At 41.6% G+C, this 23,219-nt stretch overlaps 3 protein-coding genes across 8 annotated transcripts in view; 1 reads left to right on the forward strand and 2 right to left on the reverse strand.

The window, feature by feature from the left end:
• Nucleotides 1–140: 140 nt before the first annotated feature.
• fbp2 (fructose-1,6-bisphosphatase 2) lies at nt 141–9,935 on the forward strand. Its single transcript, XM_079270541.1, has 7 exons — nt 141–421; nt 1,193–1,355; nt 1,984–2,076; nt 3,174–3,314; nt 4,261–4,398; nt 7,522–7,641; nt 9,460–9,935. The coding sequence occupies exons 1-7, from the start codon at nt 249–251 to the stop codon at nt 9,643–9,645; spliced, it is 1,014 nt and encodes a 337-aa protein (XP_079126667.1). The 5' UTR covers nt 141–248; the 3' UTR covers nt 9,646–9,935.
• Nucleotides 9,936–11,092: 1,157 nt separating this feature from the next.
• Nucleotides 11,093–15,075, reverse strand: ctsla (cathepsin La). Of its 4 annotated transcripts, none has more exons than XM_079270535.1 (8): nt 15,003–15,075; nt 13,922–14,059; nt 13,705–13,827; nt 13,078–13,230; nt 12,423–12,647; nt 12,115–12,283; nt 11,881–11,998; nt 11,093–11,524 (listed from the first exon to the last, which is right to left on the reverse strand). In XM_079270535.1, the coding sequence occupies exons 2-8, from the start codon at nt 14,045–14,047 to the stop codon at nt 11,425–11,427; spliced, it is 1,014 nt and encodes a 337-aa protein (XP_079126661.1). In that variant the 5' UTR covers nt 14,048–14,059; nt 15,003–15,075; the 3' UTR covers nt 11,093–11,424. The 4 variants fall into 4 exon arrangements, with proteins under 4 accessions (XP_079126661.1, XP_079126663.1, XP_079126660.1 ...); XM_079270537.1 differs by having other exon boundaries at nt 13,922–14,056; nt 15,003–15,038; XM_079270534.1 differs by lacking the exon at nt 15,003–15,075 and adding an exon at nt 14,184–14,893 and having other exon boundaries at nt 13,922–14,056.
• Nucleotides 15,076–18,283: 3,208 nt separating this feature from the next.
• dapk1 (death-associated protein kinase 1) overlaps nt 18,284–23,219 on the reverse strand; it is a 65,564-nt gene continuing 60,628 nt past the window's right edge. For all 3 annotated transcript variants that reach the window (XM_079270500.1, XM_079270501.1, XM_079270499.1), the window contains exon 26: nt 18,284–22,779. In XM_079270500.1, coding sequence (XP_079126626.1) covers nt 21,484–22,779 — 1,296 coding nt within the window. In that variant the 3' untranslated portion in view covers nt 18,284–21,483. The remainder of the gene's footprint in view (nt 22,780–23,219) is intronic.

Consider the following 23,219-nt stretch of genomic DNA (forward strand, 5'->3'; position numbering starts at 1 on the left):
TTTTAGTTTTTGACTCAATGAATGAAGGGGCTTGTCCTGTGCAGGATTCAACTTTGCCTCTACAGCTGACACCTGACACCCCCCACCCATCTACAAATACACACACACACACACACACAAATAGCTCCCTTGGCCCGCCGTCATGGCCCTGGGCATGAAAAGGACGCGGCTGGTAATGAGGTCGCTCACTCGCCGCCTGTCCGCTCTGCTGCTCGCCCGGGAGGAACAGAAGGAAACCAGAAGCCAGCATGTCGGACCAGTCGGGTTTTGACACGGACGTATGGACCCTGACCCGGTTCGTCATCGAGACCGGCCGCCAGGCTAAGGGGGCGACCGGCGAGCTGACCCAGCTCATCAACGCCATCCTGACCGCCATCAAAGCCATTTCTTCTGCTGTGCGCAAGGCAGGCCTGAACCACCTGTAAGTAAAAGGCGTAATGGGAACCATTGGCATGCACCCGGGCATTACTGACGGTGATACATATGACGAAGCAAAGACTCGTGTGCAGATTTGATCTTTCGTAAACTACTTGCGCTTGCACTTGCGAAGAGGTCAGAGGTCAGAATCAGCTGCAGAACAGCTGGTAGTTACCCGGAGAGAGATTCGAGGGGCCGAGGCAGACGGTGCTGATATGACTGATGTTGTTCTGTGTGTTCTGTAGAAGTCACGCTGCTACATTGTGAGCAAAGAGAGCTTTGTGAGATTTTAGCTGCATTTCAACACTCTAATGTGAGAAAAGAAGAAAAGATTGTGCAGCTTTTCTAGCGAGATAACCAGCTGTTTGTGGAGGGAATTGATGTTGGAGAGAATCTAGAGGATGGTGTGAATTCATTGGGAGGCTGAAAAGGGTCAAATTCCTTGAGTGGAGCCTTGTATTATGGATGGAAGTATAGCCCCATCCATAATATAAATATATATAATAATACATTTTAAAAAAGCTTGTTGAGAGGGAAACAGCCTGTAACCATTCGTAAGTACCTTCAAACTTAATACACTTTATTTATATAACACGTTTCAAAACAAAGATTACACGTTTGATTGGCTGATTGCTTGATTGATTGGCTAATTGATTGATTGGCTGATTGATTGATTGATTGGCTGATTGCTTTATTGATTGACTGATTGATTGACTGGCTGATTGATTGGCTGATTGATTGATTGATTGGCTGGTCGATTGGTTGGTCCACACAGGCAGGGCTTGGCGGGCTCCGTGAACGTGACGGGGGACGATGTGAAGAAGCTGGACGTGCTGTCTAACGACCTGGTGATCAACATGCTGCAGGCCTCCTACGGCACCTGCTGCATGGTGTCTGAGGAGAACAAGGAGCTCATCATCACGCCCAAAGACAAGAGGGTGAGTGGACACGACGACACCATGATGGGTAAACTCAGGACGTATTGTTTTAACCTGCATTAGACAGGCATTTTGTGAAGGAACCTTATAATTCACAATAAGGTATATCTCTATTAAAATGACAGAACAATGTACAGATACAGAAATAAGTAGAAGTATATTAAATACAGTCAAGAATAATGTTGTGATTTGGTTTTTAAAGTCAAAATTGCAAGGCAAGCTGTATATATACATACAGCAGCTATGACCAGTGTTGTACTTATATTTATATCAGTGAAGTGACAAAGTTGTGTGATTAGCAGCAGCAAAGTATATGACCTCATCTAATACAACAGTGTGAAGTCGTTCTTCACACTTTAGAGGTTAAAACAGTTCCCTCTTGTTTCCTCTTGTTTCCACTGAAGTGAGTTAATGAGACGCAGCTGAAAGAATCCACCTGTTGTGATTATTACTCTTTATTCAATGTTCAGACTTCTGCACATTAGAACATATTTAATAAGAGAATGCCTCATTTGCATATTTAAGCATCAAATTCCTGAAAACTTGTAAAACAAAACAATGTAACCCTGTTCACCTGGATTAGTTAATACTTCTACAGTAATAATAATATGTAGTTTGTTTGTCACAGGGGAAGTACGTGGTGTGTTTTGACCCTCTGGACGGATCCAGTAACATCGACTGCTTGGCTTCTATCGGCACCATATTCGCCATCTACAAACGGGTGAGTCTAGACAAACCATCACAAAGGGTTTACTGGTATAAGTATGAATGTTATTTTATTGTTTGTTTAAAAGGAGACACATACATTATAAGATAAAACATGTATTCTTCTAGTAAAGGTTAGTAAAAACTAATGAGCTGATTATGATTATTGTTGTGAATATTCTGTCATCTGAATGTATTTAGTTCACTAAGAAGGATTTATTACATTTCATGCAATTTTAGAAGGATGAATACGTCAAATATTAATAAATAAAATACATTAAGGGCATCAAGAGCAACGAATATTCTCCTTAAAATATAATATATACATATACATGTGAAGATACATATACACAAATATTATTTTAAATAAAATAAATAACAATAATGAAATATATATGATATTAGTAGACTCGATCACATGAAATTTGAGTATGTGAGTGTCAGAATAGTTGTATATGTTACATAAAAGGATATTTACCGAGGTGCAGTAACACTCTGCAGACACAAGGGGGCACTGCCGTCCAGCTAATCTGAGTTTCATCTTCTTAAACTGCACGTGAAGTCAGTCACTAAGTACTTGCAGGATTTACAGTCTGTTTTGTATCAGCAAGCAGAAAACCATGCAAGAAATACACAGATATAGACGTCCTGTCGTCTCTGTTAGTGTAGGATATATAAATGTTGGTATGATTGAATATAAATAGATACTTTATATTCGTCTGTTTGTTTGTTTTACAGTTTTGCGTATATGTTCAATGTCTTTTTTATCGTAAACTTATAGACAAACTGAGACTTGGATATACATATATTGGAATAATGTTTGTTTTTCTTAACTGTTTCTCTGAATTGACAGTATTTAAATTTAAATTGTGATATCAGTGATATCATATTGTTGTTGTTGTTTGTACAATAGCAGAACAAGTGGCTCTATTTATCTCCCTCACTGTTGCTGTTTAAACCTTTTTTTGCTGTAAATATTTCAGTATACAGTCCTTAAAACCGACTCTTCTATATTTGTGGTACCTGGGGAACTGAAGGACCGCAGGAAAGCTGTATTCATGTGTTGATGTGTTCATGCCTTCAAGTCTTCATGTGTTGATGTTGCTGGTTCAGGTGTCGGAGGGGGAGCCCACAGAGAAAGACGCCCTGCAGCCGGGAAACAACATCGTGTGCGCGGGCTACACTCTGTACGGCAGCGCCACCCTGGTGGCCCTCAGCACCGGAGCCGGCCTCAACTTCTTCATGTTGGACCCCGTGAGTACTTCACTGCTAGCGGACGCCTCCTCGGGTTTCTCTGCTGTCTCCTCCTCAACATCAGTGTCTCTTGATGTCACTGTTTATATGCTTCTGTGGCCCTATCGCTGCTTTTATTTGAGAAAACATAAACCCGTTTTATTGGATACTTGGCTCGTATAAATCCTTAGAGAAGTCCAGCATGAATATAAAGACAAACAAGTTGTTTTGGAGGTAGTTTTCCTTATATCATTTTTCTTAAACATCTTTTCATCATTTTAAAGTCCTTGAAGATCTGACTCCTGGTTGACTGTGTCTGGAGTCTGGAGGCTTTTATTCATCCATCGTTTTGTTTATTTTTGCAGAGAAACTGCAAAATCACAACTAGTTGCATTCATTTTGTGACGTTTTCAGAGTTGTGTGCATAGTTCCACTTTCTGTGTGTGTAAAATGGAGAAAAACTGTTCTCACACAGTTTGTTATACTGCAAATATATACATATTGCAGTACTTTCATCAGTGGGCCAGAGGCTTAATCATCATCGTGTTACCTCCTTCAGCGTTAGTTAGTACTAAATTTGTTTTTGTTCAAATCTTTTTGCTTTTGTTCCCTTTCACTCTCACTTAAAACCACGAGTAATCCGCCTCATATCCTGCATCTTATTCCAGATTAAGATTTATCTTTTTCTTTTTATTATTTGGTTCAAAGCATGTTTGAAAGTAATCTTGTTGTTGTTGCATCCAGAAACCTAGAAAACCAGAGTGTTGTTCTGTTTTCAAGCATGAAATCCACCAACAGGAGAAGTCCTCAGGCCTAAAGTCAGTTATAATATACATTATAATACAGACCGTGTATTTTGCAGACTTCTCTCTGGCATTGTTTAATGGACGGTCTTCTCTCCATAAGTATATTTAGGTTATTATAAAATGTTTTCTTTCCACCTCAACGTATCCTTCTTGTTCTTCAGGCCATCGGCGAGTTCATCCTGACTGAGAAGAACGTGAAGATCAAGCCGAAGGGGAAGATCTACAGTCTTAACGAGGGATACGCAAAGTACTTCCACCCGTCCATCAACGAGTACCTCAAGCACAAGAAGTACCCCGAGGTGAGAGCATGTCACAAACCTTCACAAACAAACTGCTTTAGTTTGAGCCAAAGTGTTGACATTAATCAGCTCTACTTTGTGGTTTTGAATCTGATACCTTTAACCAAACATGTACAATAGACACACGCACACACACACACACACACATCTCAACTTGAGGCAGGATTTCAAACAACACACTCGTCACATGAAGGCTGACGAAGCGTTTTCTCTGATCGAATGACTTCACGCGAAGACTTCTGGTTGGCAGCACACAAAAAGCAGTTTTTTTCAAAGGGTATCAACAGATTAGAGTTCTTAAAATGTTTCTCAAGAGCAGAAATAATGTAAATCTATGTTACAATGCAAAAAAAAGAAATCTATTACATTCTTCTTTTGACAGCTTAAATAAGGAATTTGCTTTTCACATACGTTCATTTTATCATGAAAAGTGAAATAATTTGCCTTTTCGAACAAAACTCAAGTTAAGATCTGGTTGTCCGGGTCTTCATTATTACAGGCGATGACAGAACTCTCTTTTTTCTTTTCTTACTTTATTTATTTCATTGTATTTATTTGTATTCCATTATATCTAGTTGTTAAGGTAACGCTACAGGTACATTGGTTAATACATGTGTTTTGCAGAGGGGACGCTGCTTATGTTTATGTGACATGAAAAACTTCTGAATATAAGTTAAAACAAGTGTAACTCAACAAGCATCTCCTCCAAGTTGTATGTTTTCTGTGTCGTGTGTCGTGTAAATATGAAACCTAGTTCGCTGCAGCTCAAATAGACTGAGCGACAACTGATTGTTTGCATTTTAACTGTTGTTTTACACTTTTATTCTCAGTTAAAGTGGCAGAAAGTCATGATAGCAACAAAGAGCAACTTCAGATGCAGAATGTGGCTTTATTTTACACATCTGGTCAATTTAAAAGACTTTCTAGATGACATTTGAGGTGAAAACCTTGTGCTGATGAGGTAAAAGTAAGAGATGCTTGATGCAGTCGGGTACCACAGACAGAGAGGCCGAACAGTGACCGTCCTGACCCACAGACACGTGGTCCGTCGTGACACTCGGGTTCAGACAGCGTGAAGCCCGGTCAGCTGAGCTGCAGGATGGCGACACAGTTTACTGCAGGAAACGTCGTGTTCCTCAGGAAACTGCAGCCTCTCATCTGGAAACTCTGATCTCCAGACTCAGCACCTCTGCAGCTACAAACCTGACGAGCAAAGTTCGTCCGGTCATCAGAGCACTTTTATGAAAGGACATGTCAGCTTGAATGCCCCGTCCCTGAGGCTTCTCCTTGACAACAGTTGCCCAAAATCCTCCGACTTTCAGTTCTTTTAGATTTAAAACAGGATTAAAACTTTTCTGTTTCTGTTCTCATCATTTGGGACTATTTGTTCATATCTACACTTTAAGTGTAATTCTATTTAATTAGACTCTTTTGTGTCTTATAAAACTTGCATTGCTTTTCATTGCATTAAAGATGTTCATTTAATGTTTGTACATGTAACTTACAAACAGGAGCATTATTACACAGACACAAACTGCAGCTCAACGTGAACAAGAAAAGAAATATTGCCACGCAGTCATGTTTCCTTAAAGACCTGCTGAATGTTAAGTGTCCGTTTTATCTTCCTCTGATAGATTGTAATGTTGTATTTTAGGCATGGAAACAGAGAATGTGTCTCCTAATATCTTCTACTACACTCATCGTCATGTGACACGTTACTCAAGCATGATGACGCAGCACAATTCAGCGGTAAACCGCACTGTTGCTCACTGTGCGCGTCCAAACAGCAGAAACGTGTCCCGCAGGTTTGAACTTGGAACTGTTGCTGGAAAGACTCGCATGGAAGTTTGAATCTCGTTTAAAGTTCTTTCTTCTTTATTTAAATATCTGCAGCGTTCGTGTCAAATCCTCTCTGCTCTTCTGTCAAACAGGTGTTCTCCAAACAAAACTCTCACCGTCTGGTGTTGCAAACACTGAATTACTTCTAAATTAAAGTGTGGAAACTCAGCGAAAAACAGATATTATAACAACTGATCTTTCTTACTATTCGAGAAATATTTTCATTACTTCCGAAACCATCTGCCAGAGGCACAACATCAAAGTAAAATGTGTACTATGTGTTCATTTAGGAGCCAAAAAGCATTTGAACTCTAATAATGTCGTCGAATAATGAAACTTAAAGAAGGTTCTTCTGTCGTCAGCGCTGACACACTTTCAGGACGTGTGAGGTATTTTAAAGAGAATCTTCATACACATCTTCCCCTCTCTCGTGCTGCTCCATCTACTCTGGGTTTGTGTTTTGCATTCTCTTCTCTTTTATTTCGCTGTCTGAACTGCTGCCAGCTGGATGTGTTTTCTCAGCGTGTGTCGCGTGGGAGGATCTGTTTTTTTGGTGAAATACTCTGCACAAACACTTCGGCACCACTCCCTCGTGGTGACTGGGATGTGACTCAGCAAGCACATGACTGTGCATCACGTTGCACGAGACTCGCTTCAGGGTAACTCCTCTCAGATTCTGCTTTGAGACTAACGTTTGGTTTCGAGTACTCGTTTTAGGAGTGGAGTTTGGTGCATTGAGCATTAAAGTGTGGGATGAAAAACGGTGAAATGAAGTAAAGAAGCTCTTTCAGTCAGGAAGGGTCCGCAAGCACAACTTGTTTTTTTCGGTGTGTGTCACGCGGCAGGATTAATGTGTGTTGCAGCTGCTGCAGACGGAGTTTGACCCGTCTGTTGTTTGCTGTTCTTTTCTTCGTCGGCAGGTCAGAATGACTCATGATCTGCTGTAGCTGCAACTTTTAAATAAACTGCCTGACTGACCTGTTTATATAAATATAAATATATATATATATATATATATATATATATATATATATATATATATACTGGATTAAAATGTATACAGGACAACACAAATATGTGTCAATCACTCTGAACCCCAGAAACTTTAAGTGTATTATTTAACAACTGTCTTATTATAAATACTATATTTCAAAATATCAAATCCACACACACACACACACACGCACACACACACACACACAGGACGAGCAGGGAGCATATACGCCACTGTTCAAACACATTCTTCACTGAACTCATATTTAAATGTGCCACTACTCCCGACAGGATGGCAGCGCTCCCTACGGAGCTCGTTATGTGGGCTCTATGGTGTCAGACGTTCACCGCACCATCGCCTACGGGGGGATCTTCTTGTACCCCGCCAACGAGAAGAGCCCCAAGGGAAAGGTAACCACCGACCTCTGCAAAGCCACGGTACCACCGCCACAGTTGTCAGATTAAAACACAAAAGCATGTTGGATTGACTTAACTGACCACAGTATCATATCCTATTTAAAAACACCAATTAAGATAATTCAAATGTGATAAAATATTAGTTTGCACCAGTCACAGATGGGGTATAGCCTGGCTCTAGACTTTTGACTCTAAAACCACCACCACCACCTACGTATATAGAGTTCTGCAGGAATGAGTCCTAAAACCCACAAATGAGTCAACTATTTGCACTTATGGTTCCCTCGTCTCAAAGTCAATGTTTCTTTGAATGAGTTAACGGTTAAATGTCTACAATAAGGTCTGCGGCTAACACAGGCTTAAGAGGTTTTAACGTTTTACCCCGTTAGACACCGCTCTTGAAATTTGAAGTTTTAACTTGTCTTAAAAAAGGCGGTTGCTGACAAGTGGCTAAATGAGAATACAAAATACCATCACGCCAATTATTCTGTCTTTAGCTTAGTGGTGGTGACGTGAAGTTTGTTTATAGCCTTGCGTTCGCGTTTCACTTCTAGTGATGGCAGTTATGCTTTAAAAAGCATAAATGTGGTCTTCATTTGTCAAGATTGTCTTATTATTAGCCAACAGCATGAGAAGTATGGAACCAGTCTACAGTTTAAACTGGTATATTAATGCACCAGTCATTGTTCAAGTAACACAATGTGCCTGAGTCTCTTTTAGTGTTTCTACCCAACAATGAAGAGATCTGCTATCGACTCAAAAATCCTTCAAACTTGGAGTCCAGATAGACCTGATTATAAAGCTCCACAGCCCGAGGCACTGGTTCCTGTCACCTCCCAGATTTAACTGACACGCACCCCCTCAAAGACAAACTGTACTTGGGACGTTTGTAACCTGAGGCTGGGGGGGGGGGGGGGGGGGGGGGGACACGCAGGACAGCACACAGGTTGTCAACACAGACCGTAACTGACCTTTAACTGTACGTGTTACATACTGGACATAAAGGCCAGGCTATCTATTTATAAAGCACATTATAAAAACAGTGGCAATCTTTAGTTTCCTTGTTTCATCAGTTTTAAATCAAATAAAGTTGAATAAACAGGCACAAAAAGATCTACTTCCACCTCTGTTGAAGCACAATGAAGTTAAAGAGTAATTGCACATTATAACGTGTTTTGAAAACATTGACCTAAATGACATGACTGAAATTTTCATGGTTGAAAATGGCTCAAACCACCATTTACTGTTTTAGATCAGTCCTAATGTTTCAAGGCTAAATCTGAGACAGAGTCGACCGCTTGGGAATAAAACGTTATGAAATAAAGGAAATATTAACGCCTTCTAATTAAACGTCGCCTCTCGTTGTTAACAATCACTGTGTAGCATTACAATCACAGCACAGCTCGTTGAGCGGCTAGCTAGTTAGCTAGCTAACGTTAGCTTGCTAATCCCACCATGTTTTCATGCTAACGTCACAACTCTTTCGTCAGACAGAAGGACTTTTACTTGTATTTGTACACTGTAGTATTGCTTTGGTTGAGTAAAATATCCGAGTACTTCTTCCACCAATGCGTCTAGAGGTATATTCACCTGTTAGCGGCAATACGCTACATCAAAGTCTGATAACATTTAATAACTTTGACAAAAGTGGAAAATATTTACTGTTTACAAAGCACTTTAAAGAGGAAACTGCTATTCTTCCCTAAAAATACTGTATGAAAAATAAACGTACAAAGCTTTTGACTGCAAAACAACGATCCTGTTTCATTTGTGTGTCTTTCTGTATTTTTCTTTTCAATTGTCTCCCGAAAGCTGCGGTTGTTGTACGAGTGCAACCCCATCGCCTTCCTCATCGAGCAGGCGGGAGGCGTCGCCTCCACCGGCACCCAGAGGGTCCTGGACATCCAGCCCGAGAGCCTCCACCAGCGGGTGCCCTTCGTGGTCGGCTCCCCCGATGACGTCAACGAGTTCCTGACCTTTGTCAAGAAGCACCAGTAATTTACTTTCAATGTTTCGCTGAGAGGCCAGACTTTTGTTTCGATCATTGTTGTGCAATTTACTATAAAAATGTTTGCGTTGTCAAATGTCTTGAAGGATCATCGAATAATATTTCAATATAATAATGTCAAATATCACAATATTTTTGAATGGTTGCAGAAAATAAAAAATTGTTACTCAATGAGGGTTTAATTTGTGATCATCAGAAGTGTGTCCTCTACAGCTTTCCATACATTTTGTCCTTGTATCTCGACATTTAAGGAATTAAACTAAACATTTTTCAAAACAAATTGTTTTGTTCTGCCAAATGTTTTTGAAGTTAAAAAAATGTTTCTCAGTTTGTGCAACATGCTGAAATTTACCTGTTGATAAAGTAAAGTTTTCACACTTTCACTCGTTTCACCTACATTTTCTCAGCTTTCAGGTCACAATCCGATTTATTCCACCTTTTATGAAGCAATGCTCCAGAAGACACTTTTTTTTTTGCAGCAATTTTGTCATCAAGCTAGTGTACGACCTGCAGTATCTCTACTGTATCAAACTAATTCAATTATGAAATTACATTATTTTAAGTATCTCTACTGTGTCGAAGAAATACAGTAACTTATTGGAGTAAAAACGTAGAGTCGTTTGTCAGCGGTAAACAGTGAATTACTGTGAAAAGAAACACTTCACAGTTGGGATCATGGGAGCAAGCGTCGTGACTCCCAGAATGCATCACTTTCACAGCGACATACAGAATAAGTATAATACAGTTAGAATTTAACTGTAGATGTACATCAAAAGTGTTGTTAAAACACGTGAAAGTGTGTTTTTAAAGCTTCTAAAACCTGACCTCAGTTTCTCTAATGGTAGCCACATTTTTGTCATGTCATTTTTGAGCTTTGAACACAAATTAATTAATTTCCATTCACCGCCATTGTTTTAGAGCATCAGAATTCTCAAAATTTTGGATTATTAAACCCAAAATCTGTTTAGCTGGAGGCCAACAGAGGGTGAGTGAGACAATATGTTTTTTGAGATTCGGTGAACTGGCCCTTTAATCACTCTCGCGCCCTGTTCTTTATTTTTAAGTTACACAACACAGTCTTACAGCCGCTCTCACTGTTCTGCGTATCAGTCTGGACTGAACTCCGAGGTGAAGTAAATATGTTACAGAATCACACACACCTGACCGGCTTTACTGTTAAGACCCTTGTAATACTGGGATTCGGGTCAGTCAGCGGTCACATCTGACCTACAGTAACAAAAGCAGAAAGCTTTGTTGAGCTTTAACAGTTTGACAAAGTATTCAGGGCCGACTCGGTTTCCTTATGAATCAACTGCATAGTTACAGAACCAACAATCAGAACTTCAATTTGACATTTTGTAAAAGCAGATCAAACATCATCTTAAGAAGCCGTCAAAAACGCGCCAAGAAGCGTTTAAAAAGTCCAAAAACCCAAAGTTAGTGTTTCACACCTTTAATTGATCACAGAAAAAGTAGAAATCAAGAATCATTTACAATGACCGAAGCAAGTCAATTTATCACTCGCCAAGTCGGATACGCATATTTACAAAGAACAAAACACGACTAAAATGTTTTCAGACAAAATAAAACGTGGCATAAAACCAGCCAAACACAAAATGGCACCAGTTCCCTAAAAACAACAGTGTTTCTCCTCTTAAAACATCGTCCAATCTCCTGCCGACGTCGTCGCTCTGACTGAAGCCGCGTCCGTCGCTTTCAGCCAAAACGATTGCAATTATTTTTTACCTAAAAGTGGAGCCGTGCAAACGTTAGACGAGAGGATAACTGGCTGCTGTCGCAATCCCACAGTGGTTCTTTCTGTCTTTAGCCATCAAGATGTAGCCGTCGGCTCCCCACTTTTCACCCCAGCTGCAAGAAGACAAAAGAAGACAGAGAATTACAACCTGCAGTCGAGCAGAGAGGTTTAATCAACAGCCTAACGAGCTAGCATGAGCTCATTTGTAGGATTACTTCTTCTGCAACAATTCATCTGCAAAAGAGTTTGAGATTAAAAAAAATCTTACAAAATCACACAAAGTCACAACCCCTTATAAATACTTATTTTGTTTTCCTTAAATTGCTAAAGATACCGTTTCCTTGTCAGTTGAGACACTTACTACTGGTACTACTTTTTATTGAGGTAGTACTTAGACCTGAAAAATAAAAGTACAGCAGACTGTAATGTTCTCCACTGTGATTCTGAACACTCAGCGGTTTCCACCGACCTGTTCTTTACGATCCAGTATTTTTTCCCGTCCACATCTTCTCCCTCGAAGCCGTAACCCACCACCAGCACGCCGTGGTCCAGCTCCTCGCTGCTGCACTCCTTATCGAAGTAGATTCCTAAAATACAACAAAAACAACAACAGTCAGCTGCATACAAGCACAAAACAGATCTTTAAAAAAAAACTAAAAAAAAACAAATACTCTCAAAGAGAGAAAAAGTGTCTTGAACTGACCCGACTGGTAGAACTGGAAGGACTCGTGACCGGCGTCGATGGCGACAGAAACGGGTCCCACGGCGGCGACGGCCTTCATGAGAGCGTGCTCCTTACCGCTCGGGACGTCCACGAACCCCGTGTCGTTGGCAGAGTTGTACGCGGGGTCGTATTTACACGGCAGGGTGTCCTGGAGGAGGAGGAGGAGGAGAAGAAGAAGAGGGTGAGTGGGACAGACCTGAACCCCATATATTCTGATAAAGGACCAACAAGTTATAAAATGTGCTGTGTCTGCAGTTTGTTATGCTCCTTTCACAACTATCACTCACTGTTGCAGCGTAGGGGTATGCGTCCTCAGAGTCCAGGCCCTGGTTGTCCTGGACGTACTGGAAGGCCTGGTCCATCAGGCCGCCGCTGCAGCCCTCGTTGCCCTCGGGTCGGGAGCAGTCCACCAGGTTCTGCTCGCTCAGCGACACCAGCTTGCCCGTCTTCCTGAAGAGCTGACCCTCCAGAGCTCCGGTGGTGCTGAAGGCCCAGCAGGAACCACACTGACCCTGAGAGAGAGAGCGATAGATATTAATATTTTTCATGTTCTTGTGTCTCTTTCTGACGTCGGCCATTTTGTTGCTATTATTAAATAGACTTAAAGAAGTTCAGAGCTCTTTATACGTCACAGAGCAATAGTTTTATTTCCTCCTAATTGTTGTTCTTGTTGCACTCTGCATCTTGTTATTGCCCTTCATCTCCCCGACTATAGAAAGCACTTTGCGTCTATAAATAAAAAGATATTGGAAGTTGCACTCCAGCACTTTGCCCGAATGTAAACGAGGGTGGTTGCACCACAGCGACCCGGTCGACCTGGTTTCCTCTTACAGGCTGTTAATGCACGAAGTCACCAGGTGAGCTTGTCTGAAAGTCCTGAGACTACACGAGACATAAACACACAAAAAAAAAAAAAGAGGAAACCCGTTTTTTGTTTCTTACCTGGTCCTTAACGGGCGTGACGAAGCCCTTGTCCCGATAGTCCACAGAGCGTGGGGCCTCCAGGAAGTTGGGCTCCATGAACAAGGACCCCCGGACCTTCCTCTCGGCTTTGAGCTTGTAGCCGTTCATGAGCTGCCTGAACTCCTCGTTAGTCTGTGGAAAGATGACGACCAATGTGGGAAAAAAAGAGTTACAGATGAAGAAGGACTGTGGTTTATGATTGTAAAAGTGTACTCGAGTGGTTTCAGCTGCAGACTTTAATGGATTGTTGGTTAAGCGGAGCTTGATGTACAATTCAATGCTGAAGTAGCTACATTTTCAGCAATTGTTGCCACTTTAACTTTGATCCTGTTCCAGTCTCCAACTTTAGGTGCAACACTTTGTCTTCATATGGCCGTGTCCCACACCACATGCCATCTGTTTTTACAGTTTACCTAGATTTGTGTATATTTAATGTTTATGACAGAACAAAAATCAATGCTTTGTCTATGCTTAATTTTAGGAGTTTTTTCAGTTCAAAGTTAACTCTTCTTACTTTGCCTTTTATCAAATCATGTTGTCCAGATCTTCACAAAGAACCCTGATATGAGTGTTTGCGCGTGTGTGTGTTGAAACAGCGTTTCTCACCATGTCCCCAAAGTGGTTCATGCCCAGGCGGTAGGAGTGTGAGCCCATTGAGTGCTCCAGGTTGTGAATCTCGATCTTCTTCAGGTTCTTCTCCCACACCATTCTCCTCCAGCCCTCCTCCTTCTGCAAAACATCAAACAACAACATTTAGATTGCTTTTTTTCCCCAGACAGGAGCAGCCTGCTTTGGGGGAGGGGGGGAGAAAACAATTGATCACCTCATGATATTTCCTGCTGTGCCAGAGCTTCCACAGGTCCCAGTGGTCATCCAGCTGTGGGTCCAGGCTGGGGGCCGAGAGGGCTGCTCCAAGGCACACGGTCAACACGGCTAGAAGAGGCAGCATTGTTGCTTCCTACTGGAACAAAACAAACAAGTTAGGACTCAATTTCCCAAGAAGCACCGAGGGAGGCCCGAGGCCCCGACTCCCATGGAATTAGACTTCCATTACAAAAGACACGATATCTTAGGAAAAGAGTTACGTTCTGCAAGTTTTCCATCGAAATCCTCTCTCCTAACATGTCTCCCCATCGTGATGCTCTTCGTGCATTCTTATAGTCTGTAGGACAGTTTGTTCTTTCCCATGACTCATCAAGAAATCCGCATTAAAGCTGCAATGCACATTCCCGACAGACACAGCAGTTATTTCCCGACTACCGACACTGATTAGGTTCAATAACCGCTATAAAACCACATGAGGCAGGTTATTATACGATACTGGGTGTACGGGAGAATAACCGGTTGTTTCGGGGCTGTTTTTCTAGCAAGTTAGGTTGCAGAAACGGATCCCAACAACAACACCCCGGACCTGTGTTTGTTTTGTTCGCAGTCACGGGATCTGCGGCGGCGGCGGAGAGCCAAGAAACCACCCGGCCCTCACATCGAAATTACGACTAGGAAAACGAAAAGAGAAGCGAAACTTCCGACTAAATGGCGGTCAGATAGCGGTCCTTTCCACAGAATCCACCGCTGCTAGATGTTTCATTTAAGCCGAAGGGAAGAAACTATCAATGGCTGATGTAAGCTACAGAGAGGTAACGTTAGACAAAGACAAAGGCAGCCGAATGAAACAAGACGGCAAATACTGGCAGATAAAACCAAAATAAATGTAGTTTTTAAACTAAAAATACATTAAAATGAGATATTAGCTTAAATTTTTTTTAAAAGGACACTGGTGTTAAATCCGGGTTGATGACGAAACAATCCCTGTGAAACGAATACTCTCCAATGTTTTTGTCTTATATATAATTTTTTTTTCGACAAAAGACAGCAAGCACAACAACATAAAATGTAAAACTTACTGTTATTCTCTTCACAGTCGAAGTAGAAACTGGCCTCTCACCGAGGTACACAAAGTTTTATAAAGGGCCTGACTGGCAGCTGAAAAAACGTCCCACCGAGCTCTCCGATTGGTCCGCTCCTTATTTATCACCACTCACGGTCCCGCCCCCCGTCCCCCCCTCCGGCTTGTGACGTCTCGCCGCATGTGATTCCTTCCATCTGGAATGGTTTTTGAGAAGAGAGGACAGGGTGTCTCTCTCTTTTCCTGAAGGATTGTTGCAGTTAACAAAAACGTTGTTGTTTACTGATAAGGACCCTTTAATTGATAATCACAATGACTTGTAATTAAAAGATAGGTCAAGTAAAGACCTTTTATCTGACCAAATTAACCTTCAGATTATCTGATGTAAGGCTAAAATACTACTTGTAATAGGTGTAACCGTATGTTGGTACTGGAAATGGGCAGATAAACCCCTTTGCTTCAACACTCAGTGTGTTCAAATGCATTGAAGTGATTGGGATAGTGTCGGCTTTCTGCAGTAATCAGAGAAGGCAAATACAGACAACCTGCAGCAGTATTGCGTGACGATGGTTTCCTGAAAGACTTCTCACGTGTAGTCATGTGCATGAGACAAAGATACAGGGAAGGTTTTGCTGTGACAGCAGAAATAAAAGGAAATACCAATTAAATGTATTGCACATTCAAAATAATTCAATCCAAGTGTAAATGAGATGGTTTCCACCACTGAACATTTGACTATGATTGATATTTATATGCATTGTGCTCAAAGAATGCACAGATTTACAGCGCATGTAAACGTGTTGCCATATCCTGGTTGCTCATGTAAACACACTGATTATCTAACTGCTTGGACACTTCTTGTCTGAGATAGAGTGTGACATTAGTGGTTTAAAGTAACAAAGTACATTTACTCAAGTACTCTGTTAAAGTACAATTTTGAGTCTGAGTTTTGAGACGCACTATATTTAACTAACAGCTTTACAGGTTCAGATTCAGTTTAGTTCTTGTAAGAGCATTTTAATGTTGGAGTTCGTCAGTGTGGACTACACTTGCGATTTGTGTACGACTGGGTAGTACTGGATTATATATACTTTAAGAATATCATATTTTATATTGTACAGCTGTCAAATAAATGTAGTGGAGTGAAAAGTACAATGTTTCCCTCTGAAATGTAGTAAAGTAAGAGTATGGCAGAGAATAGAAATACTCAAGCCAAGTACAGGTATGTCAAAATTGTACACAAATACAGTAGTTGAGTAAATGTACTTTGTTACATTCCACAACTGCAGATCTTATATGCAAAAGAAAAAAACTACAAATAAAGTATATTTTTTATAGATGTACCTAACAGTATATAAAGTGGTTTGAATTTGCCCCAATTTGACCAACTTCACCTTTAAAATCAATCCAACAAAGTCAGTAATAATAATCCATTACTAAAATATACATATAATAATATAACAGTGACAATTTTGCGTTTTTTGCATGAGTTACTTTGGTACTTTGAGTTTATTTTGCTGACAACACGTGTGTTTTTACTGAGTTCAAAAATACTGAAATCAACCAATTAAATTACATTTTGAAAACTAAATATCCTGAAAAAATAAATGCATAAATGAATTTAATCACACAAACCTCATAGCAACTAAAACATTAAATGCTACACAGTGTGACATGATTCATCATTATCTGTAATTCATGTAATGCGTCACGTCTTTGCGTTTGTCACACGCACACAGCACGATGTTCCAAAAATGTTTCCTCTGCATCATACTTTACAGTAAGCATAAATAAAGTGTGCTTGCATTTGCAGAAAGCAGACTCAGCAGCTGATGTGTGACTGGATCATGTTGCTCAAGCAGAGCGACACATGACAATTAGTTGACTGAGCGCTTCCTGTACGAGGATGCATGTCTGGTCAGTAGTACTAGCAAAACGTAAATGTGCAAAAGGTTTTGTCAGCTAAATGTATTTTTATGTCAAATTACTCAATGTAATAGAATTATTAGGTCAGTTTTACTGATGCATTCATCTTTAAACAGCAGATTTATGTTGCTGCTGGTTGAGGTGGAGCACATTTTATGACTTGGGTTTATTTATACAATTAAAACAAAACATTTTGTGGTGAAATTGTACTTTTTGTATATAAATCTAAACATCAAATTAACTATAGCTGTCAGATACATTTAGAAAAGGAGTAAATATTTTCCTCTGAAATGTTTTGAAGACACAGTACTAATTATTATTACATGGACTCAAGTAAAATACTTTACAATTGTGCAGTACTTGAGTAAATAGTTACTTCACACCAATGGCTGTCAGGTTAAGTACGTTTTGAAATACTGTGAATGAGTCAAAGCCGGTAAATATGAAACCAGATGCAGCATATTAGCTTAGCTTAGCATAAAGACTGGAAACAGGGGGAAACAGCCTGGCTTTGTCCAAAGATACAAAATCTGCCGACCAACACCTCGCCCAAACTCACTAATAAACATGTTATATCAGGTTTTGTTATGGAGCTAGGCTAGCTGTTTCCACCTGTTTCCAGTCTTTGTGCTAAGCTAAGTTAACTGGCTGCGGGCAGTAGCTTTAAATTTGAAAAGCCAATGTCCCAAACTGTCAGTCGAAAGTCATTTGTTAACATGTTTATATTGTCAAATGATTTCCTGTTGATTGTAATCTGTAACTTGGCTGGTGGTGAACTTTGTAACATTTAAACATTCTTTAGATTATGACGCTGCGGTTGTCAGACACTGGTCTGACACAAATATTAACAGACTTGAACTGATAAACACGTCTACAGGCCGCGGGTCACTGTTGTTGTTTTTTCTATTGTTGATCCAGGAATGTATTTGATGACAATGCTAAATAAATCAAGAATAATCCTTGAAAGTCAATTTACAAAACAACATGGACGATAAATCCTTAAAGCAGAAAGAAAAACATCGACATTTGGACATCAACACCTAGGCAAACTTCATATACTGAACTCATGGTGTTTTCTCAAAAACCTTAGATTCAGTTTGTCAAGCTTGGATTTTGTGCAATTTCTTGTTTCAAATTTAAAATGATTAGCTGGACTTACATTTTTAAGTAACCGGGAAGACAAAAAGCTAATTTGAGATGAAAACAGGTAGAAATATGTTTTTGTTCTAACGTCAACAAAGATCTGTAACCTTCACTTTAATAATAATCGATAAAGTAACTATTTTCTACAACGTTACCTCAAGAATCTTCAAGATATCCGTTTGTTCTTCAATTATGAGAGAGACGATGACATTAGGTAAAGAATTTATTATAAAATGTATTACACTATAAAGTGTCAGAAGTACTAAGGACATGGCATTCCAAGACATGCTAAAAGAACGTAACATAAATAGCAACAACAAAAAAAAAAGACTGTGTGCAATGTGGCGATGGGACCGGAGTCTCTGAGGGGGAAACATTGTAGATTATAGAGTTCATCTTTCCTCAAACAGAAAAATGTTCTTCGAGGACACTTTTAAATCCACTTGTTTTTTAGTCAGAACCATCCAGAAAAAAAGAAGAGACACCAAACGGAGACAAAGTTGATAATAATATAGTGATTCCCAGCTTTTACAAAAACATAATATTCACTTCCCTTTCTGAAACATCACTTCTCAGCTCGTATACTGTACAAGGCAATAATAATAATAACAATAATAAGAGGAATGAACGAGTGTGTTTTAGGCACACAGCATTGGCAAACATCAACAAAAGCTTCTGTAAAAATAAAATAAAATAAAACTGTTTGGGACATTTAATTCCATCGTTTTTGTACACATGTTGAGCATTTTATCACCGTATCTTTGATTTGTTTTTTTATATATTCTTAGGAGAGATGTGTAGTACATTCATTTTCATTGGAGTCAACATATTTGGGCCGACAGAGTGAAGAGAAGCGGGAGGACGAAGTGGAGGAAACAGGCCTCGAGTATGTACATCAAGTGGATTGGCAAGTTCAGGCGGAGACAAAAAGAGAAGAGCAGTATTTGAAACAGCATTTAAAGTTGTATCTCTGCCGACAGACGGAAACAGGAAATACTGCACTCTGGCACATCTTTTTATCAAACTGTGACACTGCGTCCTGAAAAAAGGCCCACGAAGTGTAACTTTTTAGGATTGAAAGACACTTTCTCCAAACAACACGTGAAAAAGAAAAAGAGCATTTTTTTTTTCCTGATCTCTAACATTATAAAACACCAGCTTTGGCCCTTTCTTCAGAGAACAACTCTAACTTCAAGCCATCTTTTCCTTTTGCTTTTTTTTTGCCGACCGAGTCGAGCTGCAGCTTCATGAAATATAAAAAGACAAAAGTGAAAGGAGATGTGAAGCCAGGCGCGGTCGACTGACCCCGACAGCGATACCGAGAGAAGCTGGAACGCCGCTGGACAGACGCGGCGTCGATGCCGCTGTGTAACAATCCGACGCCGTGGACGGGAACTTCATTGTTGACGTCACTAATGCGGAAAACCTGTTGAGGAGGCATTTTAAAAAAGCAGCAGTGTCAGGTGTGAATATAATAAATTACCACTTTCTATTCAAAGTAAAGGAAGCGCAGCAGCATCCGTGCCGAGCTCCACCCTGTGCGCCATGATGATTTCTAACACCTCTTAACTTTGTGTGACAGTAAATACAGTTTGGTGCTGGAAGGATCAACATCCTTCAATAAGACACTGTACTATTCCCGTTGTGTGAACTGAAAATGAGTAAATAGGTTTCTAAATGAAAACATTTACACTATATTTTAAAGGTCCCATAGTTACAGTTAAGGAACTGACATGTTACTGTAAACTGTTAAAGCAGTTCCTGGAAAGGACAATCTCTTCATTTGGTGTTAATTACAGGAAGAATGCAGACTCGAGGTGTTTCCTCCCAAGCTGGGTTTCAATGGAAAAGTGACAATATTAAGTGAATAAGAAAAGTCAGTGTGTCATTTTTGAGAAGTAAATATCTATAAAGACTGTTTGCTAACTGGCAGTTTGATTCACGTCTGAAGTTGCATTTTCTTGAAAGTATAACATTTGTTTACTAGCTGAACATTTTGATAACCGAGAAGTAATTTCTAAAGCAAAAATGCCCCCAAAAAAAAATCACTGGTTCTCACTTTGAAAATGGAGTATTTGCTGTTTTTAAAACAATCTCCTGTGGTGGTAATCTTTAGGTTTTTATTAAATGAGTGCAGCTTTAATACCAAACTTCACGTTCCTGCTAAAGATGCTTTTAGTCAGAGAACAGCAGGAGAGGTTCGTTCCAGGTGATACTTGATTATTAAAATTTGAATTGATCTCTTTTAGGTTTTTTTCAAGCAAATTCCAACAACAAACAAACAAACAACCGTCTGGTGACATTGTCTCGCTATAGTTAACACCGCACGACATTACAGAGTTCTTTCCAGGAGCCTCTTAGGAAATCACTCGTAAAATAAAGTGTCGCTAAAAATGAATCCCTCCTGAAGAGATTTCTGTTGTTTGGGATGAATGAAGACATAATACTTCAAGAAGATCATCTCTAAGAACCCACAAACGCACCATTTAAGCATGAAGGATGTTGTTTTGCCCCACAGAGCGTCACATCGACTCCACGCTGACTCCAATGAGATGTTTCATCTCCTGCAGCGACTCAAACACCGAACAGAAAACGGCAGAAATCTGATCTCAGCTTTCTGCTCCACTAAAATCTAATTACAACGTAAGCAGAGCTTCGTTTTCCTTTCTTCATCAACCCTTTCCCCCCCGATGGCCTTTTCCATTTTAAGACTATAGACTTGATTGAAATTAATTTCCCATTCAGTGTCAACAAGGCACAGTTCTTGAAATGTTTGGAAAGAACTTTTTACAATAAGACTATTTGTGCTCTTTAGGGAGGTAGAAGGCCACAAAGGCACTCTGAAAAATGCTGTTCATTTATCAAACACGAAGCTTTAACGGCCCAAACGTCACATCAGTAAGACAGAAGCAAGGAGGGAGATAATATTATATGTAACTGTGATGGACGGAGTGAGTAAAGATGGAAAATCCTTAGTTTTCATTTGGATATTTAAAAAAAGGTCCAAACATGAGGCTGCCATCTTTGTTCATCATTCCTTCACGTGGAGTTGACGTAGCTTTTCTGTCCCTTCAGCTGTAAGATGAGTGAGACTTCAGTGTGCCGCAGAAGTAGGAGGGAAATATAAACTAGCAGCACAACAGGATTGAGCACAGAATAAAAGCACAGGGTTCCTCTTTGGAGCTCAGGACAATCAGCTCTTTCACAACAGTCATAGTGGAAGGAAAGGCCGGCTGTACAGGTGTGGAGAGCACAAACACAACATCTGGTTCACACGCCAACTTAACGAGAGCGATTTAAGGAGCGAGCAGCTGGACGACTGCACTTCATGTTCATTCACACGCGTGTCCCGTTTCAGGGGAAACGTCACATGAGACGAAGCGAGGACAGAGAGACGAACCCCGTGCAGTTCAGCGGGATATGACGGAGCTGATGGAGTTGTACGACGTGCCACCGTTGCAGGTGGGGGGGTAGCCGTTGGCGGCCCCGACCACCGCCTCCATGTTGACCCTGAAAACAGGCGACGCTTTGAGCAGGAAGTCGGCGACGTCTCGGCGGCCGAGCTCCCTCAGTTTGGCCATCAGCACGCCCACGGTGCTGTCCGCTCGCCCGCTCCACGCCTGCAGCAGCGCCGCGGTCGGGCTGGGCTGCAGCGCGGCCTGCTGGGAGTCCGGGTGAGAGTCCAGCTCGGGGGCGCCGTTCGGAGTCCCGTTGCTGTGTTTGGCCACCAAGTCGGTGAGGCCGAGGTTCATGGCCAGCAGGCACCAGTCTTTGCCCAGAGCGTCGGGAGGGTCCAGCATGCGGCAGAGCTTCCTGCGAGCCAACAGCGGGACGTCCGATATGTGGATGTCCGTTCCCAGAGTCCCCTGCTGGTAAACTTCAGCGCAGCCGAAGGACAGAATGCTGCTGAAGCTCTCTCGGTAGCCGCCCATGGTGTTCGTGAGCGAAGACTCCCGCTGGACTTGCGCGCGGAAGAAATCTTTGGGTTGGTAGACCATGATGGGGGTGTGGTGCTCCCGCAGCTGCTGAGGACTCAGGTAGTATTTGGCTGTGAGCAGTCCGGGCAGCGTGGAGGCCAGCAGGTTCTCCGTGATGCTACAGGCGGTGTCCAACAGGGTGTAGCACTTGGCCCGCTCAGAGTCGTGCCCGCGGACCCGGATCTCCACCCCCTGGCCGTGGTTGACCAGCAGGATCATGGCCTCCGCTCCTCCCTGGCTCACCTTGGCTCCGTTGCACCACAGGTGGATGTCTCCATCGAAATCCTCCCCGCCCTCCTCCTCAGGCTTCTGCTGGTGGCTCCAGCGACACAGGTTCACCTGCAGTTTGTGAAACAGGCCACAGGGGAAGGGGGTCAGGTGCTCCGCGGGGACGAGGCGCACTCCGCCGTAGAGCAGCGAGTCCTCCTCCTCCTCCTCGGTCCAGGAGCGGTTGAGGCCGTTGGTCTTGATGAGGGCGGGGATGTCCACCATGGAGGGGTTGGTGGCGTCGCGGGCGCAGACGTCCATGGCGTCCAGGATCTGCAGCAGCTCGTCCACGTCGCTCTCGGGAGCCAGAGCCTGCACCTCCTCCAGCCTGTAGCGCCCCCTGTAGTGGTGGATGGCCTTGGGCGTCTCCACAGAGAGCAGCTTGCCGAGGACGTTGCTGCAGAGCCAGCGAGGCTCCAGCAGGACGACGTCCTGCACCGTCTCACTCTGCATGATGTTGATCTGTGGGAGGAAAGAGGGAGAGAGTGAAATATAAGTCAGAAACATGTAAGGAGAGTAACCAGTAGGAATCAAGCGTGGAGAAAAGAAGACAAATATGAGAAGAAAGTTAAATGTGGTGAGAAATATTGACAAAGACATGAAATAAAGTAAGAAAGATGCAAAGTAAACTGCTTTGATGGAGACATAGGACGTCCAGTGATACGAGTCATTCGGGTAAATAAACAGAAACAAAATGTTCCTGCAGCAGAGGAATTCTGAGTAATTGTCTACATCTGACAACAAAGGTCTTTTATTTATTTGTGAACAAACCGCGCCCCCTGGTGGTCGTCTGATGAACTTAAGATCAGCAGCTGTGGACCAGCTTTGATTGGTTTATTATTTATTTGTTAATACCAAACCAAAACATTGCATAATAATATAATATATATTTTAATCTGGTC

This window comes from Melanostigma gelatinosum (genome assembly GCF_949748355.1).
Source record: "Melanostigma gelatinosum genome assembly, chromosome: 6".
NCBI classification, from domain to species: domain Eukaryota; kingdom Metazoa; phylum Chordata; class Actinopteri; order Perciformes; family Zoarcidae; genus Melanostigma; species Melanostigma gelatinosum.

What these genes read in the sequence shown, in the direction of transcription:
- ctsla (XM_079270534.1), bottom strand. Translation starts at nt 14,222, where the DNA reads ATGTTAGGAGAGAGGATTTCGATGGAAAACTTGCAGAAC. An exon ending in TCACGCCCGTTAAGGACCAG is followed by an intron (nt 12,648 to 13,077) that starts GTAAGAAACAAA and finishes TCTCTCTCTCAG; the next exon opens with GGTCAGTGTGGTTCCTGCTG. An exon ending in CTTCCAGTTCTACCAGTCGG is followed by an intron (nt 11,999 to 12,114) that starts GTCAGTTCAAGA and finishes GTTGTATTTTAG; the next exon opens with GAATCTACTTCGATAAGGAG.
- fbp2 (XM_079270541.1), top strand. Translation starts at nt 249, where the DNA reads ATGTCGGACCAGTCGGGTTTTGACACGGACGTATGGACCCTGACCCGG. An exon ending in ACTTCTTCATGTTGGACCCC is followed by an intron (nt 3,315 to 4,260) that starts GTGAGTACTTCA and finishes CTTGTTCTTCAG; the next exon opens with GCCATCGGCGAGTTCATCCT. An exon ending in AGCACAAGAAGTACCCCGAG is followed by an intron (nt 4,399 to 7,521) that starts GTGAGAGCATGT and finishes TACTCCCGACAG; the next exon opens with GATGGCAGCGCTCCCTACGG.